The sequence below is a fragment of the Ceratina calcarata genome, unplaced genomic scaffold (genome assembly GCF_001652005.2).
Source record: "Ceratina calcarata isolate Rehan_Ccalc_2016 unplaced genomic scaffold, ASM165200v1 scaffold430.2, whole genome shotgun sequence".
In the NCBI taxonomy this organism is placed as follows: Eukaryota; Metazoa; Arthropoda; class Insecta; order Hymenoptera; family Apidae; genus Ceratina; species Ceratina calcarata.
In genome coordinates, this window is record NW_017166723.1 from 104,804 (window position 1) to 126,364 (window position 21,561).

General features: G+C 37.9%; 1 protein-coding gene across 3 annotated transcripts in view; it reads left to right on the forward strand.

The window, feature by feature from the left end:
* Positions 1-21,561, forward strand: part of LOC108626871 (A disintegrin and metalloproteinase with thrombospondin motifs 12) — a 54,099-nt gene that overhangs the window by 107 nt on the left and 32,431 nt on the right. For all 3 annotated transcript variants that reach the window (XM_026815149.1, XM_026815150.1, XM_018027801.2), the window contains exons 2-3: positions 254-1,216; positions 9,769-9,940. In XM_026815149.1, coding sequence (XP_026670950.1) covers positions 9,856-9,940 — 85 coding nt within the window. In that variant the 5' untranslated portion in view covers positions 254-1,216; positions 9,769-9,855. The remainder of the gene's footprint in view (positions 1-253; positions 1,217-9,768; positions 9,941-21,561) is intronic.

The following is a 21,561-nucleotide window of genomic DNA, read 5'->3' on the forward strand; positions in this document are numbered from 1 at the left end:
CGATCATAAATATATTACCATTAATATCCAGCTATTTCACAACATTCTCCATCGGGTCTTTGGTACCAGCTAGAATCTAATAATTGTTACTATTTTTATTTCAACCTCCCCAAGGAGGGTTCCGTTCATAAAAAATTAACGATCGGATTTCATTTTATTATCACCATTTTAATCGTGTGTTCAGTTTAAATAATAATTTGACTTGGCGATTTACGATAAGCGGCCCGTTCCCACGTTTCATCTTTCTTCTTAGGTAATAAACATTTTTGTGGAGACCGCAGAGACCGCGTTGATACTTGTGAGCGGTAGTGTACGCACGGTGTCGAAAGAGGAAGGAGAGGAGGAGATGGGATGAAGCGCAGAGCACGCAGAGGACCTCGGAGCCAGGCCGATCGCGAAGCGGGAACGAGACGAGGAAGCGGCGAACAGGGGCACGAAGAGGAGAGGTTGACCGCGTCTACGTAGCATCGTATGAGAAGAGTGTATCACCGGCACCGAACTCCGATCGGACCGCTAGTGTTCCGACGACGATCGTGACCACCACTTCTCCGTCGCTTCTGTTTCGTCGTTTCTGTTTCTCTTCCCTCCCTCTCTCTCTCTCTCTCTGTCTCTCCCTCTCTCTCTCTTTTCTCTATCTTCCTTTTCACTGCCCCTTCCATTTCACTCCGTTTTCGTCCCCGTCTCCGTTCATCTCTTCTCACCTACGCCGACTTCATCATCCACTTCTTTTCTTTTTCTATTCGTTATCCCTCTTTCTCACGTTCATTTTTTTAGTACCTGTTCCCATATATTTATTTTCTCATCCCACCCCATCCTTGTAACTTCGTTCCTCGAATTTTCATTTTGTTCACTTCCCACCCTCTCCCAGAACGGTCGAGCCCCCGATTGAATCTTATCGAGGCTACCCCTACGGTTCTTCGAAGCTTTTGGAAGCCACGAGCTTTCTCATTTTACTGCAGATCAGAACTTCAAATAGTGATGGACCGGTGAAATCCTGAAGAGCCGCTTGTGAGGAACGCCACCTGCCCGAGAGGTGGCGATTGCGGGGGAGACTGCGTACGAAGTGTCGGGATATACTATGCCTACGTACATAAGTTCATACAGTGCGTCGCGTCCTCGCCGCGATCGTTTGTGCACGCAGGTGTTTTTTAACCAGTGTCGTCAGTGTCGTACCGCCACGTGACCGCCGGAAGAACGCGACAATTCGACGGACGGTGTAAGTATCAACCTGTCTTCCAAATCACTGGTTTTTAATTAGAATTGCAATGTAATATTCAATTTGTCCGAATAAACGGAATACACGCCTGCTTGAATTTAAATCATTCCATGATACCAATAACTAACTTATTATATGCAGTTAGACATGATAACGTATTTTAAAAAATGTACAACAGCTTTCAGGAAAATATTCATAGAAATAGAATTGTCCTTCAAATTACTTTTTTCTAATTAGAATTGTAGTACATTATCTATCCGGTTAAACGGGAAATAGATCTATTTAAATCATTCCATGATATCTAAATAACTAACATACTATATGCAATTATACATAATATGCATATTTAAGAAAATGTAAAACAGACTTCTAGAAAAATATTTATAGATATAGAAATTACTATCAAATTATTATTTTCTAATTAAAATTTCAGTACAGTCTTTAATTTATCCGATTAAACAGAAAATAGACCTGCTTGAATCATTCTATGATATTAATAACGTATTATACATAATTATACGTAATAACATGCATATCTAAAAAAACGTAAAACAGTTTTTTTGAAAAACATTTATAGATATAGAATTGCCTTTCTATTAACCCAGATAAATGATGGTTCATTGTATTCTGATATTCTACCATCCACCCGTCGGATGTCCATCTTTACTCGTTGAAAGCAGCGTTTTACAAAATACGAAATTAATTGCGGTAAACTATCAATAAAAGTTGTTGGATTGCATTAACCATCGCGTGCAACGAAGTTGAAATTGCGATAAGCTACAACGACCACGTTGAATTATTATGAACGAAATCACGTTTAATTCTATTCACGTTGTAATGCAAATTCAGTTAACAATTTCGAGCGTACATGCCCGCTTCGCCCTCGACTTTATTGCCAGATTGCTTTTGACCCGCGGTAAATAACTCAATAAACTTGCTTATGTCCCCGCAAATTTAACTACACTTTTGATTTATATTTAAATATTTGATGGTTCGCTTCAAAACTTCAATTCATTATTATATGATGGAGTTTTATGTTTATTATTATAATTTAGTATATTGGAATAGGCATATAAATAATTTGTTCCAAATAATATTTTGCACTCGTTCTTCAAAAAGTTGGTGACTGGAGTTCGTGAAATATTCGAGAAGAAAAAAAGGTAAAGAATTGGCATGGGAACATCGAAACCATGATTTTTTTTTGTCCTCTGAATTGTCGGATTAAAATTGATAGCAAGCAGTTCCGCGAGTTCCTCGAGGGGCTGCGTGATAAATCGCTTGTAAAAGTGTCGATGTGTGTCGTTGCGTTGCGCCACGGGGCCACGCGATTAATCAGAGATCCGAAAATCATCGATAAAGTTATGGATGTCCTCGTGCGCGCGGAATTAATTTCGCGGAAGGCAGCTGCCGTCGGCTGCCGACTGCCTGTTCATAATTCGTTTATTTAGTGATCGCTCGGATTACCTTGTTACCGAGGAACAATAAAAATGAGAGAACCCTGGATCGACGACGCGTTAACGAGGGTATCATTTAACCTGGAAAAGGTTGTAATTACTGTCTATGCGTTAATGTTTTACGGCCACGAGATTACATTTTAATTCGACGATACGACATTCTGGTCCGTTCAGAATATGCGATAGAACGTAAATATTATCAATAATAACACGTTCTGAATCAATGAATTTTAAATTGTTTCAATATTTTTAATCTGTTGTATAGTCAAACATTTTTTTAATGAAACATACATGTTCCTTTTGTGAATTATAAAGACTAGATTAATATTCCTGGTGCACTGAGAAATTAGATGAATAACTGTATCCTATTTTTTCTCAAATATAAATTTGGTAATTTCTCATTCATCCATTTTAATGAAATTTGTGTGAAAAATTGGTGACACTTTTATATTGGATTTTTCGCCCCATTCGCAAGACGTATTTTTCAAAAGAATCATAACTAAACTTAGCATAACTTACTGAATCTAGGAAATAGATATTTCGACGGCTTCTATTCACGTAATGCTGTTTCAAAGAAGATTTTCATACATAAATATTTAAAAACTACTTCTATTTGATTTTATGTAAGAAGTTCTTGACACATGATGTTATTTAAAGTTATATGATTCTATTTCAAATCGACGTTCAATATAATTTTATTATGGCAATAATTTAATTCTAACTGGATGCAAAATTATGAATACACTGCGGATTTTAATTAGATTTTAAATAAAACTTTTCAAATATGTTTCGCCATACTGCAATCACTTAGAAATAGAATCATAGAGAATTTCTTTTAAAATTGACGTCCATCAAATTTTCTCCAGAAATTTCATTATAACAGAGTGGAAAACGGATTTTTACTCAATCGCAGCAATTCATTTACCATTTCTTCTATCATTTATTTTTCCGAAACCTCTTCAACACAGTCGAGGCCACTGACGGAACTGTTACGCCACTTGACATATCTATCCAATAACCGGAAGCGCAAAGGCTGCATCATTTTTTAGTAAACAAAAGTATATCCTGGTCAATAAAAACGTATATGTATACTGTTACTAGAGTAATCTCACTAATTGTAAGATGTAATAGAAAATGGAATAAGCAATGGAGGAATAAATTAATGGAGTAAACTTAACATCAATTCATTTATTTATAAATATATTCAATTACAAATATATTCCTATTTTTCCAAGAAACCCACAAGTTCTACACTGTATAATGAATACACGAATAATTAGCTTTAACCAAAAAATCGCAGAAGCTCACCAAATAAAACGACACCCATTTGATAACAGACAGAAGCTCAGTAAACAACTAAGACAAACGTATTTCAGTTATGTCTTAATTTGTAAAAGAACTTTTCCTCCGACCCAGTAGAATAAGAACCATCGATTATCTCAGTCCGTTAAACGAGAGATATTGTTCAAGAGCGAAGAAATGATCGCGAGGTAATTAGAGGACGAGCGGACATTCTTCGTTCGTTTTACAGATCCGTTTAGTCGGGACGGTGGAACGCGGCTCTTTAACACGAATCCTCACCGTTAATTGGAGTGTGGAACCTTCCGCGGAAAATTTCTTGTGGATCAGAGTATCTTTGCGCGTTCCAAAGCTGGGTACGGTGTTAGGTGCGCTGAGGCATCCCTCCGATTGTGAGTCTCCGCAACGCGATACCGGGAGCCGTCTCCGTGATTTTTCCGGCAATTAATGACCCGACGCGGCTGCAAGCTGAACGTCTCGGCTCGAGATAAAGAACGCGCGACGAATATCTCAGCAGGAATCTCTATTTCGTGTACACAGAATGAATCAATGGAATAATTTATTATTCTTTTATTTCATTAAAAAATGCTGTACACACAATTTCATATTTCATGCAGCTCATTAAATTGCCTCGAATTTTTAAAACTTTTAATACAATTATTCAGTTTTATTCAAATATTGGAGAGTCAATATCTGCAGCAAGAATTTATATTTCATGTGTACAGAGTGAATCGATAGAAGCAGTAATATGAAATAATTGATTATCCTTCTATTTCATTGAAAGATAATTTATATAAAGTTTCATACAGTTTATTAAATTGCCTGATATTTTTAGCAAGCAATAAATTATTCTTTCAAAATATTTTAATATAACTATCTAATAAATACAACCTTAGTATAAATAACAGCTTTCGTTTGTCATTCTGTACGCATAATAAATGTAATATTTTTTTATATTCATCTTTATAAATATACATTTATATGAGGATTTCGTTCAAATATTGGAGAATCTTGTTAAGATGACTCAAATATAATAATTTTTATAAGAGGACTTTATTCAAACATTGGGAGTCGTGTTAAGGCGAATCAATCGTTTTGTGACATCTTAACGAACGGTGTAAGTTACCGTGAAATGTACCAAGTCGCATGTCGAATCCGGGAGCAATTACATCGCAGTTAATGGCCGCGTTCTTCCGAATACCGTAAGTAACCGGGCAATTATTAAATCGTTAAGCCGGACCGTGTACACGAACAGGACATCCTGTAATGCCCTCCGCTTTCTCCGCTTGTCCTTAAATTATCGTTAACATGTAATATAATTGCTACCCTCCGATCGCGTCGACAATTTTCCACTCTGTCCGACTAATACTTGCTATAAATAAAACATCGCCGCGCTCTACCTGGGATCGTTTACGTGCATATAATTAGGAGCCTATCGACAAAAATTAAATTGTAATCTACGGTTCTGCGAGAGACAGTCACGTTTCTCTTAACGTTATTGATTGTTCCCGTAAGTTGATAATGGCCAAACATCTCAATCTCGAATGTTCTTTGATATCTAAATTTTGCTAATATGTAAATATCCAGCTGAATGGAAAGCACAACAAAATTGGCTCCGCGCTTAACGTGTTAAGAAATAGTTCCATATTTTAATTTCATTTTTCCTTCATGACGTTACAAACTCCTTAAATAGTATAAATGAATCCTGACGTTTACTATCGAGTTGTTCATACAGGTTCATCATAGCCTGAAAACGCGGAAAGAATAAATTTCTGTTTGCATCGCTTTCGAGTAGCTAGCTGTGCATCTCAGTTTTTCGCGGTTGTTCCTCGCGTCGCAGGTACACTTTTTCGTTCCCGCGTATCTCTGGCCCGTAAATTACACGTCCGCCGCCAGGTACGTATTGTATTACACGGTAATTTAAATTGGTTGCGCGTAAATTAATATAAAAATTTCGCGATCTTGCGTGTATATTCGGCGGTGAGACCGGCGAAGTCGAAGAGCACGCGAGGACCGGGAGGGGAAAGCACGGCTGAGAAACGAGCTTTTACGACCCGACGGGAAGATATCCGAGTAAAAAAGAGAAGTATGGTGAAGCGTAAGGCGGAGCACAGATAAGTTGATCAAGTTCCGTTGAAAGGGGGATTATAAAGTACGGGATCGCGATTGTAGTCTGACACAGAGTGACTTTATTATCATTGCCGAAGGCACAGTCCATCCCTCTTTTTACGTTTCATCGATATTAATTAAACTCCTGCTTTCATCTTCGACCGAGCATCTTCATTACACCCGAAGAAATAACGCGGAAGCTCGCTTAGTTCAAGAGTATAGTAAAAGAACGCAAGGAGATACGATCTAAGGTGAATCTCTAAAATATTATCCCTAAGGATAAAATCTTCCCGGAAAAATATATTCTAAATGAAACAAAAAATGCATCGAAATCGGATCGTTTGTTGTTGATATATGAACATGCAGACATTAATACACAAAACGCGTCAGAGTTGTACTATACGTATTTCGGTGTTAAAAAGATGTCCTATTGATCAGAAATCAAGAGATAAAAGAACTACGATTTGCAATCTATACGAAGTCTAATTGTAAGACCGGTCAACGTTCTCTACCTTGATAGATTCACTTCCAGATTCGGGCAGTGTCACAACCAGAGCAGCTTCGAAAGCCAATAAATTAAATCACTTATTCGATATATTCAACGATTCCATTAATGACATACTTATTGTTAGCTACACTTATATTTTCTCACATCGCATAATCACTCGAAATTGTATAAATATGAACTATCGACCTTAACATTTTTTATAATCCACTACCTTAATTCTGCTGCTCACTTTTCTATAAAGAGTTTTTTAACACGTGAAATAAATAACAAGTTTATGTAGTTATTATTAGAAATATAGATGTATTAACGTCAGCAGTTTAATATATGGAAAAGCCGATAGTCGTTTCCTGCTTTTCTCTCCACTCACGTTCTTTCTACGATGTACGAAGTCACCCACGCGATTCGTGCAACATTTGCGTCTGGGTATGCATTTCCGATGCCTCTCACTTCGTTTCTAACGAATTCAACATAAATGCGCGCGTTTTCAGTCAATTCACTAAAGACAAAGTTCGTGAATGAGATTTCAAACTAGCCAAGATCTGATCTTCGCGAAGAATTTCCTCACTGAAATTCATTGTACTTTCCGAAACGACGCAAGGGAGACGAGAGAGATATTCGCGCGAAGATCTAGGAGAATTTCTCATCGAGTTCGAGTGACACCCGAATCCATTAATCTCTTAAAACGACGCGATGTGCTTGCCTCGCGCGGCTTGTTACATGATCGACATGACAACTTAATTCGGACGACGCGACGGGAAGCTGTTTTAAAACATTTAGAACTTTGTACCTCGATTAACGGACTACTGATTAATAGGACGATCAATTATATCGATGAGACGTCGATTAATAGAAAATTCGATCATCGGAGTATCATTTAATGAACCGTCCGAATACCCATGCGACTTCGCGTATTCCGATTAGCTCGCGTAATCAAGTTTGTTAAAATTTTATTACGTTCGATGTCAACGGAACGCTTGTTCGTTGTCGCGTACAATTGGCGAGTGAAAGGGGATTTGGAGGAAAAATTGAATCGCGGAGTACGTACATACAACAAACCAGGCATTGATTGAATCTCAGCTCACTGAACACGTCGATTAACATTGCGACGCGACGGGCATTCTATTATCGTTATGAAAATTGTTCTCTGTTCCAGAAATCGTTGGATCGTGTACGTCCTCGATTCCCTCGGTTTATAAACTGATGAGCGTTAGGGTATCAAGGGTATGGGTATTATACTCATACATTGGATTTTATGACACTCATCTAAGGCTTTCCTTTTAATTAGATTTTATACGCACATTCAGCGAGCATATGATTCAATATACATATGTAGATATACTAATAGTGTACAACATCTTGTAATAACGATATAATTGTAGAAAAATACGCCAGTGAGTAGAAACGAGAGCAATAAAATATTTAAAATGTGTAGAAACCCATAAATTTATAAGAAGAAAAGGTAATAAAATTATGATGATAAAGTTAAGATGAGTTAAAAATTTTCCAAGTAATGCACACAGTTCTTTAGTATTTATTTATTTGGAAAACAATAACAATATCAGTTACAACAATAATTACAAAGATAAAGATTTACTAAATACAATAAGTAGTACTATTACATTTACAATTTCATGTTTCCAAGAAAAACTCTCATATATTTCTGCACACTGTTTCCAGAAGACTGCCTAGAAGGTAAAAGGTTGAAAGACTTAAACAAATGTATGTGCATTTAGGTATCAGACCTGAAGTCTGTTCAAGTCATATTAAATACATTTCCTGTATAATTGCTACATAAACTATTTCCTGCAAATGAAGGCCTCGATGATTAATTCCGATCGATTAAATCTTTTCCACCGATTCTTCGATCGATTTCGATAAAGGTCCGTGGGCCGTGAGCTTAATTCGAAATTCAGCGGGAGCACGCACGATCGACTCTTGTTCTAATTAGCCGCTCTCACACAAGGCTCGCAGCCACCGCCCTATGAAACGGACTGCCGAAAGGGTTTCGCAAAATCAAAGTCAGTTGATTAACTCTCTTTCTCCTTCCCCTCCTGCTTCCTGCTCGCCAGCCGCTCTCTCCCTCTCCCTCGCTGTCTACAGAATCAGTAATTAACAACTCGGGTACCTTTTGTTGAGCCTGCACGGCAATTAACATTTATTTCTGCACGCTGTCCCCAATTACAGACCGCGCCTTTTTACAGTTTCGTTCTACAAGTGAAACTTTTACAATATCGTATTTGTTCGACTGCAACGCTGCCAATTGCACGTTACGCTTCTTACCAGTCCATTTCGAAGTCGGCTGTGTTTTTTTCATGTCGCATGCTGTATTCGCTTTGAATTAACAAGTGCCAGAGCCGGTTGCCCGCCGTTTCCTTTATGTTATATTACCCACTCTTCTTATACGCGTATAATCTCCTCTACGCGTTTCACGATGATTAACACTACTAAAACCGGCTGGTTTTTAATAGAGAAGTGTACGCACAAAAAGAGGTGATGGATCCGGTGTTAAGGTGGCAATGTAGTCCATTTAATCCTCGTGACAAAAAATAATGTTGATCTGCTTGAATGGTTGGAATTAACAATTGTAAAAAATACGGAATGTCAGTCATTGAATTTGTTGTTTCCGCGAGAAATAGAGAGATAACTTTTATCTTGTACCGCTATTTCGTCAATCCGCGCTATCGAATTCGACGTCTCCCGTAAATCAGTGGGACCGTTAAATCCGACTAAAAGGTGCCCTGGTATAGGTGGAAACTGTGAGAAAGGGTCGGCACGGTTGTCGAGCCCAATTATGAGGCTGAGTATGGTCCGGCCAAATCCGATTACCATAACTACCGAACGTTACTTGCTGGACCATGAAAACCTCACGTAACAAGGTTCATACCTTATTTAGGCTAAAGCTGCTGCAGAAACATCCTACAGGATTGTAGGCTATTCTATTTAATTCCACTTCATTATTATAATACAGTATAAAAATAAACTATTATAATATAGTAGAATAGTATAGTATTGAGGTTGTACATTATAATGTAGTATAAAATATGGAAATAAGAGATTATTGATACTAGAAAGAATTATTAAGATACTATGTAATAATATAATACGTCGTATAGTACGTTTGATATTTTTGTAAATGCAACTTTTCAACTTAATTAACAATACGTGTATTATGTTTGTTGCAGCTAACGGCGTAAAGAGAAACTTGCTTCCACTTATTGTAAAATAGTATATATAGGACTCTTAAGAGGATTCCCGATCTGACCAAAACCATGCTTTATCCACTGATGCTCCAAACGATCATCGTTATTCTGCAGATCTTTCCTCAAGCCCGGCTTCATCGACCGAACGTCAGAGGTAAGTCCAACGCTTTGTAATTTCATTTCCTAATGTTCTTATTTACTATATCATTGCCTGGGAGGCAAAATAATTCTGTAATATTTCTATGCGTTGAAGAACATAATAACTAGGCCGACTGCTGAAGAACGTAACAACTCGAATAGTGAATACACCCGCACGTTAATATCTCGAAAGAGCAAACCTTTCAGTTTATTTACATCTTAATTCAAGTCTGACTAATTAGTCGTTAATTGAGGTTTCCTTATGACTGGAGATTGAAATTTAATTTTTAATTCTTAATTCTCGAACAAAGATTAAATTTTCATTTTTAATTAGTAGAAGTTCGAATTCACTATTGAATTTTAATTTTTAATTAAAGAGTAGTCTAATCATCGATTAAAATTTTATCGTTAATTGGTTATCTCACTGATTCACACTATATTAATAATAAATGTCATTATGGCATTCGGTTTATGTTTGACACAAAAAGATTTAAAAAATTTATTTTATCGTCTGTTTTTAGATGAATATTATAATAACAAATATTTGTATAATAGATTGACTTTAGGCCTTATGATATGATATGACGTACACATTCCTTAGTATACCAGTACATGTATGCCTACAATAATGAAATTAATGATACACCCATTCGGTTCGCATAATAGCGTTACATGGAATCGATATTTCCGGGTGATGGCATCGGGCATCGCGTAACCGGGCCTCCTCCGTGCGCTGTAATTTTCTTCGATCGGGATACATAATTGTTCTCTAATTACAAAGCAACCTATCCTGCGAGTGCACGGGGGTTCTCCAGTACGGTTTGCTAATTCGACTCGACGCGCATTGTCTCTTCACGCCCACAAAACGGATAAATATTTACGAGCACGAGGCTTCAGTCATCTACATTGAAAAGGAGCCTGAGACCCAAAGGCCTTCCTCTCCGACGCGTCGAAAATAACGAACGTCTATTCGACTCAACTCAGCCAAGTACAAAATGGACAAGTGTTAATCATTGAATCACGGATTTTATACAGCAATAAGAAAAAATTGACATATAGAAAATCTAAAACATATATGTGATACGTCAAAATATTTTAGACTCAAGTGTGTACCATTATTTTTCAGAATAAAGGAATATAATTTAGATTTCATTTATAAAATTCATATCGCAAGAGCTTTATTTCGAATTAAAATCTGCAGTCTAATCATCAGCTAAATGCTTTTTGTATTAAAAATATATTTTCATAATACATGAAAACGAACATGTTTCATTTTCATTTTAATTTTCAATAAAGCTAAAAGTCTACAAGCCTGTTAGCTTTGTTGCTATAAATATATGTGTTTACTTTATTAGAGATAAATACATTACCTTTAACTAATAATACAACTGCACACTTTGTGTAATAAATGTTTCCTAGTTTTCTTTGTAATTTGAATGATTGAATCTTTATCGAAGGACAATCTTGATACGTGAATGGCTGTTAGCACGTAATAAAGTCATTCCGAGTTCCGGTCGCGTTTAACACGATGTTTCGAATTGTATACCAAGTTCAGAATCAAGCTATTACGCCCACAAATACCACATGACCATATCGATAGTACGTTAGCAATTGTGCACATATGACACGTTATCATTTTCACAACGTCATAAAGAGCCAACATGCTTGAAAAGAGGTTGAGATTAAGGATTGAATCAAAGTTGTCACCTACTATTTCAAAATAATCAGCTGCAATAACCATTTACGTAAAGACTGAACAATTACTTCATACGTGATATAAGGAAATATATTTATCACCGAAAAGGATTAGATGAAATTTCCTTCCAAATATTATGTACAAATCGACTGATAAAAATGAGGTAAAGAGCCAACATGAGAAAAAATTAAATCATTCGAATCCAGAAATGTGAAATTTTCTACGAGATTATGTATAAATCGATCGCTAAAAATGGTATAAAGATCGGCGTCATCCGCGTCGAAAACAGGCGAAAAATAAAGAAAAGGGTAAGAGAGGAAAGGTGAAAAAAGAAGAAGGACCGATTTAATAGGTTCTCACTCGAAAGGCCGATTTAATAGGTTTCTCGGGTTACTTTTGTTGGAGAACTTGTCACGCCCAGTCGTCTCGAGGCAACGGACAAAAGCCTTGCCTGTGCAGAAGAGGCGCTTCTGTTAACTGTTAAGTGCACCACAAATAGTGTCGAGTTACGATCTGGAGGTGAAAACGACAAGAGATTAACTCGTCCCTTCTTTAGATTTTTAATTATTTCAATTATACTTCAACATATTTGAATCATCGATTAATTCATATACATATGTATATTATGCGTATATAATATAATTTTAATTCACATATAGTGTATATACAATTTTCGTGTAAATCGAGTCAATTAAATGTAATAAATTGAAAGGACAGAACAATTCGATAATAGATATGCCAGTTACCCATTCCTGTTAAGAAATCGCAACCGTGAAGCTCGCACCTCACTTCTCTCCAATTTGGAACCAACGCGTAGAATTCGAGCCACGAGCTGCCACGTTGGAAACTTTGAATTATTTCCAAGTTCCAACGAAAGTTAAGCTGCAGTTGAAAACATTTGACCAAGGGGAATAACTTGAACACTAACTACGTTGTACTCTTGCTCTTCACTTGTCTACAGTCATTTTCATGCGATTTGTCTAATCTAATCTTTTAACAAGAACAAACAGTTATTCCGTGTAATATACATTTTACTGTTTTAATCTAACACGCAAATGTAGAGTCAGACTGGTTGATGTATATCATCTTATTATTTCGCTTAATCTGAGGTTTCTAAAACAAGATACGTGTGATTTTAGTGCAGGCGATTTCTCTAATCTAATATTTTTAACAAAAACAAACAGCTACTCCATATAACATACGTTTTATTGCTTTTAAATTCTAATCAGACAGTCTGCTCTACATTATCCTATGACTCTTTCTGGGATCTGAGTTTTCGAAAATGAATTACATGTGACATTACAAATTTTCACGAGATTTATCTAATTTAATGTTCACGCAAATGTATAGTCAGACTATCTTCTCTATATCATGCTATTACTTCTTTTGATCTGAGTTTTCTATAAGTTATGTGTGACTGCGACAATATCTTTAAAGAAAAGAGCCGTGTTTAGAACGTGTAATCTTGTTCCTCGTACAAGATATTCACTATGAAACAGTAATTAGCATATCTTTAAGAGCGTCGACTCGGTACGGTTCCCTAAATATTTTCGATGCTTTTAAGAATGGCTCACAAAAACCGGTTCAAAGACGATCTTCCGGCCCGGAGTAGACGTTCCTCAGTTCCCTTTTTTGTTTGAACCGAGATGAAAACCAACGCCGACCCGGCGTCCCTGGTGTGGCGCCAAGCATCTACGAAAGCGAGGAGGGAAAAAAAAAAGAGAATGTCGTGGCGTGGCCCGGTCCCGACCACGGCCTCGGTCGACTCCGTAAGAACAACGAGACCCGCTGCCCATTCATGGTTCCGAGTTCTGACTCGTTGAAAATCGGTCGTTCATTCGTTGAATATATGTATGCATGTGCCGAAGCGTGGGTAACCTAATCACACCATCACCGGTACAAACGTACATACTTATATTATAATTAATATTTATTTATTTATTTATTTATTTATTGGTTTATTAACCCTTGCCTTTGGTTTTACGTGGACTTCCTTCTTTCACAATATTTCTTACAATCCAATTCTTAATACTGTAATCCCTAGGCCTGCACTTTCGTTTTTATGTAACTAAAATCGAAGAACCAATAATATACAAAAAGATAGAATATAATGTTGTTACGGATACTTCACACTACTTTTAATATACGCCAGTCTTATACTACCCTTTATTTCTTCTAATCAGTACGACTTCATCACAACAATCTGGGAGATATCCATTATAGTCCCAAATTACAATTCACTCCACTTGATTGCACGTGTTTCCTCTTATACGATCAATATCTGACTCTCTTCGCTTGACACGCAATTCGACTTATATACATCGATCTATTCATTACCTAATTAGTCACTGGCCCGACATACTTTTGAGATAATTTATGCTGCTACAACGTGCATATTTATAATTATCAATGAAACAGAGTGGCAAAAAAGATTTGAATATCTTTTTCAGAATTTCTAACTCCTACGAGGTCTTCCGTTTGATTTCTTCGAGACTTATCATAAAAATTATTAGTAATCCTCTCGCACAATTGGCACTCTGATTTCCGATTGCTCGAAGTTTATCTGCTCGCCACCGCTTGCATAGTTACTTCGTGGAACAATCGAGTCCCTCGGAGCCGTGGACTTTCAATTTTCAGACTTCGTCGGGAAGGATCCCAGGAAAGTTAACAGATTTTAGAATTCGAAACTCTCGCGCGGCAACTTCCTAAGCCGATATAAAATCTAAAGTCCATGAATTACGCAGCTCCTGCGGTTTAAGGTTTGCCGAGAGCGAGAGAGTTTTCGAGATTTTTTCTTGTAACCAGCTATGTTAGTTTAAATGAATCTATCCAAACTTGAAACTTGCCGCGTGGAGATCTCGACCGAAGTAATTATGCGAATTGGCTGTTACGCAAATAAGTAGAATTCGAAATTCGGAAAGACGGCTATATCCAGTTCTTAACTCGTCTCTCTCGTCACACACGTTATCGTGTTACTAATCATTCAAATTTATACTGAAACTACAGCCGGGAGGCCATGTTTCATTTGTACTCAAACTTGATATATAAATGTTATTTCATCATTACGTTGCAACGAAGGATAAAAACAGTTATCACATTATTTCCGGTTTCTCAGACAGATTGAGAAAACGTTATAACTGTTACTAAAAGACTGCGGATTTTTATGCAATTATGAAAAATTTGAATGCATCGAACTGCACCTATCGTACACAATCTCCAAAAATACATAACATCGTGAAATTAGCAAAATGGAAAATCTTTCATTTGTATAAGTGGATTACATTGTTGAAAGTATGTTTCAGAAAATATGATTTTATATTAGAAACCGCAGTTTAATTATTAGATATATCAGTTCTGATTTACGTGGACTTTAATTTCTTTTCAAAACTTTTATAAACTGAAACTGATCAGAGCTTATATTATTTTTATTATTATTACTATAATTAACCAATATGTATATAACAGTTCGAAACAGTTACATCCGGAACCTTTTCAATCGTTGGTTTCTAGCCGTCAATGGTCCGGCGCACCTGTACTGTTACTCGCGCGTACACAATGTTAACGTTGGACGAATGCAATCACGGGGGCGTGCAGCGTGGGCTCCCTGTCGTCAATAGACAGCGCAGTACGGTGTGTACACACGGCTCGGTTTTCGTTTTCTCTTTGTCTGTCCGCGAGATCGCGAAAGTAGCAAGAAATACGAAAAGGCGAAGCGTTTGCGTGGGAGACGGAGTCCGAAAACGCTGAAACTCGACTACCGGCAAACCTCGCGTTGCGTAGGCTCCGCTCGATGACGAAGCGTTATCTTTATTTTCATTCAAAACCACGCGCCGACTTATCCCATTCTCGAGTTATGTAACACCCGTGTCCGTGTACCTGTGCACGTATCACCTTCTTTGACGTGATCGACAGCGGCCGATCGACTTATTCGGCGACCGAACTTCGCTCTCGTGCAGTCGACTGGTACCGAAGAACTTTTACCTCTTGGATATTCGATTTTCTCGCCAATACATATGTACATCGCTGTAATATACGTACATTCGATAGATCGTTGCCTTTTAATTATTTGTTACATTACACTGCGAATTTATTATGCACGAACTTCATTATTACATTCATTTTTCAAATATTATACTCATTATTACATTTATTTTTATTTCATTCATTTCTTACTTTCTACTATTACAAGTTATTTCTATCAGCTATTTGTAAAACGTGTAATTGACCCCATTACCTTAATCGAGCGTTGTTGTCTGACTCCAACGCGATCTTTAATACCAGTACCCTTGCTAATAATCTGATATTGGCGCACAGTATGTGATGAACGTCGCGTATTAAATTTGTTACTCTGCTATTATGTTAGTTTTATTATAATAAAGAGCTAAATGCCTGTTTATGAATAAATAAATAAAAGGTATAGTGTAAGACGAATGTGCATAATTAAATGACAAACATCTGTTAATACTGGGTGAGCATTTGAAATGTATGAAAGAAATGGATTGCTTCAATTATAAGTTAAGCTACAATGACAATATTCTTAATTCCGTGAATCGTGTTTATAATTGGAGGATGAAAAGTCATAGGTGCATAGACTGCAGCCGAAATAATATTCAAATCGCAGGAGCGTAATGCCGCTGTCATGTTAGCTTCTATTTCGTACCCATACGTATGCAGGATAAACGTTACTAGGAGATTGTAAGGGTATTAGAGCAAATATTAGTACTCCGTGTTTGCTCATAACAAGCGCGAATATTTGGAGTATCTCGATGATAACGCAGCCAGCTTTTGTATTCACGATCTTGTTAAATCTTCGTTAACCCTTGCTTTTCTTACATGCGACATGTGAAACGATGTTTCAAGTTGAAAATTCTCTCCGTCAATATTGAATCCAATAATATCACCCGAGAGAAGTTAATTTCAGTTTTGTATGTTACGTCTCTCATTTCAGTTTTGTATGCTAGTCAGTCGTGTATGATACGTATATGATGAGCATTCTTGTGTGTCCAACTTTGATTCGAATTATTGCCACTTGTTGTCTTCGGTTGAGTTTTGAGTTGGTTTGTAAGTCAGAGAAATTTCTAATAGGTTCGTAGAATGGGTTTTACATTTTCCATATACATACATTGCCGTCTCGCAAATTGACGATAAATAATCATATATCTCCCTGTGAACTTTCAACAAGGTGAAGCAATCTAGCTTCGCGAAAGAATCATCAATATTGCTTCCCCCGCCCGGGTTCCCATACGTTTGCTACTTCTGCTCAGCATAAATCTGCCGCGCATCACGTTATCGCACAATGTTACTCGTGGAATCTATAGCGTTCGAGTACACACAAAACGAAGCAGAAAGGAGAAAGAAGAAGAAGAAGAAGAAGAAGAAAGTCAACCATGGCGCACTCGCGTTCGTTTCCAAGGAGCCGTACGCTTTATGTATATATGTGTATATGTATACATATCGGGCGGGACGTTTTGATCTCCGCCCCGATGAGAAAATTAATGTCGCACCCTTTGTCCCGGCAGGAGACAAGTTTATCGAGCGTTCGACGCCGGATATCCCGGGTAACCAGATGACCCGGGGGAAATCGCGAAATCCGTTATTGCCCTGTCTCCAGGAGAAGACACACGGTGGCAGCTAGTTTACGCCGTTCGATAAGTGGCTCTACCCGGGATCCTTATCCTTCCCCTCCGGGACGCGAAACTTTATCCACCCGCTACGATCTGCTATGAAATTAATCCATTCACTTTGCGTTACATCTTAAGTTAACGCCACTGTTCAATCTATTGGTTCGCATTGATATTAATTCACCAGTCTCACCTCTACGTGTCGTAACCAATAATAGCATCGTAATCAAGGTTTGCAAGGGGTGTTAGATTTGGTGATTATATACAATAATCATCTCTATGTAATAATATAGTATTTGAGATCTATAGTTATCGTTGGTTTGCGTATCGACATAATCATTACACAATGCAAATATGATTCACATTTGATTCTTTTTCTCCGCATAAATGTAAGTCAAAATAGCTGACAGTATTGATAAAGCTTTAAGCCATAATAGAGACAAGAAATTCCGATAGAAAAGAAACTATACTTTTCGTATCTCATTAAGAATCTGGTCTTTCATTGTCCGATTCCGTTTTCCTTTCTTTGCCGTGTTAATCAACGCCGCAGCAATAAAAGTGAACGTACGTACATACAATTAGCGAGAAATTTGTGGCATTTAAAGGTGAAGAGAGAGAGAGAGCAGCGATCCGTTTATCGTGTACACAGGGTAGGTGACTATGTATTTATGTGTTAACGTGGAGAACGGCAGAGACCTCGAGTCGCGTTGCGTTGCGTCCGAAAGGGCGTTAGCGCAGCTCGTGAAAAATGTCTCTCGCTAGGTGCTACCGAGATAAGATGCGCGCTGCTCCGTGTACTTATTTGCGCATAAACGTCGGTAAGCGTGTAAGTACGTGGAACGCGTCTAAGAGCGGCTGCATAAATAGTTCGTCATAGCTACGTGTGTACAGAGGAACCTAAGTACCCGCAATTTATTGACCCGGCGAAAGATAGATGCATTTCGTAGCAAAGACAACTTGCGCCACTTGCGCTGCCGCCGTAGCGGCAACTATTCGTCAACCGGTCATCATAACTTACCACCGCCGCGCGATAACGAAGATTCATGATATCGTTGGAAGAAAGGGTGCTTAAGCGCGGGGACGGTATTTTGTCTTTAGAACCGAGATATTGCGTTTGATAAAACGTTTTAGATACAACAACGGTTCAGGACCTCTTCGATATATCTTCGAGATGTTGGCTATTCTGCAGCTGTTTACATATCGTAGGGAGTATCAGAATTAAATAAATCGATGTACAGTAGTTCTTATTAACGAGTCAAGTCGTTTTGACTTTTCTGACATTTATCGGTAAATTCTTGATGTTTCTTGCTCCACTTCAGCAACAACCAACCAAAAACCACCTCGAAAGTTAAAACAAAGACTTGATTCTCTGAGAGTTAAACGCGTAGAATCAAATGGCGTAAACCCGTACTTTTGGCCAATTTAGTAGATAACATTCTACCTTATCGCGTCACAATACGAGTCCCCTTCTTAACCCTTGCGCTACCCTGGGCGAGATATATCGCAATCCAGTACTCACCCCGATTAATGCTTTCGGCAATAAATCTCACTACCTACCATCAACATGTTGACACTAGTAGTAATGATGTTTTATTCTAGTCTTAACTTGATTTACATTTTGATAAACTTAATTATTCGCCCCTCTATCCCCATCCTCCATATCTTACAAACTTCACTTATTTATATTGAATCAGTAGAATGTAATAATGTATGTATTTCATAACTTATTCTATTCTTATGGCTAAAAGGGAGAAATAAATGGTTTTATTAATAAAATAGTTCAGCGAAAGAATTAATCTTCGAACATATTTCACAATGGAATAACTTTTTTAAATATTGAATGCCATGAGCTTAATTCTTTTTAGATGTTTTCTAGGTAACGTATAGAAAAAATTGCTCTTAGCCAGAATCATGAAAAAATAAGGGAGACGACTTTTACATAGATATTATCAAAACCACAACTTTTTATTGTAAATAATGTGTTGGTAGCGTAGATTTAATTCTCTAAAGAAAAATTCCGAAATTCTCGGCGTACGCGCGTTTCCATAAATTCATCAGACCGAAAGCTGGCGGGGTTGCGCGTGTCAGTTCCGTTTCAGATCCCAGACGCAATCCTATCTGGGAAAGTGCCTAAGATAATTACTGAAAAACGAACGAGCCGGGACAGTCGGAGATCGTGCGCTCGGCCACAACCGTGAGCCGACCAGCCACCTACTTGCATACTACGCGTGGCCGGCTGAAAACCTGCCTAGAAAAAAATCAATCCGGAATATCGTTTGCGTTGAACGGTGCATTGGGACGAAAATCGTATTCGATTGATTAACGCGTCCCAGGAACCGGTGTCTCATTTAAATCGCGTCTAGATCTTTCCAAGAATTCCTCTTATCGTCTAGCCTCGTTCCATATCTCGATTTTAATATCTATCCGTTTTAAGCATTCCGCTGACCCGTTAAAGCCAGAACCGGCAAAGTAATTACACGCCGTTGTGCCGTTCGGAACTTTTCATTCAGCCACCACGTTCGAAGAGTCCGTCTTCAAAAATTCCCAAGGCCCGGCGGAACGCCGCCGTGAGCTCAAAGGGAACGGGACGATCTTCAGAAATCAAAGGAACGGTTTTGCTCGAAACGTGATTGCGGGCATCATCGCCATGAACGAACGACTCGTCCGAGCATGTGAGAACGTGCCTCGCAGACGCTTTGCGGAAGGCGTGGACAATAATTAAGTTGCGACGTGATTAATCACCGTCTTTGATTGACCCTAACCCTGTTCCGGGCCCGAAGCCACGGCGTATTACGCGTACCCGGAAAACTTGTTGGTGTTTCACTTATTTAAGAATCTCGCTGAGAGACGCGCGATTCGTTTCGCGTTCGTTAATCGAAATTGCTTGCTCTGCCATAAAAGGGAAGCCATCTGTTGCGGCGGATGCAAAAGACACATTGCATATCAAAGAAATTCTTTGTTGACCACGTTGAGCATTCGGCGCATCTTGACGTAGATACGTACGTAGATTATGTTCCAGGTATCACAGTTATATTGTGAAAATCAAAGGACGGCTATATTTTTGAGGGATAAAATATTTTTCATAATTTATACGCATTTTCAAAAAGACACATTATTGCGTTAACTTGTTAAGTAGAATAATACGACATTTGCTTCAATCTGCGTAATCTTAAACCCATTACATACATACACGGTTATTGCACAGTGTAAATGTATGGAACTGCAGGCTATACAAAATGTTGAATCCAAATATATGAAAATTTCGACAAGAATTATTACAAATGGAATCCACAGACATTGCATAATAAGTATGTACACACTTTTTTGGGACACCTTGTATGTATAATAAGATAAGGTGAATGTCCCCATTTCTATTGTATTGGAAAGTACTTTCACAATTGAATATACATTTAAATGAATCAGGCAAGAAATCGTTCACAATCAATTTTTCGTATCCCAAAACACTTTTCGTATTTATTTTATAAATTTATTATATAGTGAAAATATTTAAATATTAAAATTTATTATATAGTAAAAATTAGGATATTTATCTTACATAATTTGCATTGTAACGGCCACACGTTCTTTGCATAAATATCCTGATTTTAATAATCGTGTGTATATTTAGATATTTAAAAAGCAAATTACGAGCGCCCATGTCCGAACAGGCTAGTTAAATACCGCTAACGAGGTCACCATAAAAATTCAATTAACATCGGATAACGATCACAGTTGCTGTCCGGGGAGGCCGCTTATTAAAAGGCGGGTCGAGGTAGCGACGCGTTTCCGCGGTTATCGCGGCGAGTCTTAATGAACCTGATAAATAGACATACGCTGATGGAGAGAACGATTTTTGTAAGACTGAACCGAACCGATGCAATAAACGGACCGGGTAACCAAGTGAGTCATCCGACTCCGAGAAGAACTGGTTTTGTACCATAACACCGAGCGTCCCGCCGGCACGGCGAGACGTTAACGTACATAATGCCCCAAAACCCTAATAACTCCTGAAACTCGTTGACCCATGGAACCGGAATACGCATACATCTAAGATCGTGTTAACCCTCCACGTGGGCTGAGCTTAGATCTTAGACATTTCTTTTTATCCTCTTGGTTCCTTTGCTACCAGTAACCAGAACGTTTTCCTGTATCCGATTCGAGGAATTCTATTTATGAGAACTGAAACACGATTAGAAGTGATTTTTTATGGAGGCAATGAAACAAGACATAAACGTATTACAGTAGTCAGTTTAAATTAGGATATGTTATTGTCAAGAGTAATTAATATTGTAACAACTTGAGTTCAGATCGACGTAAGTC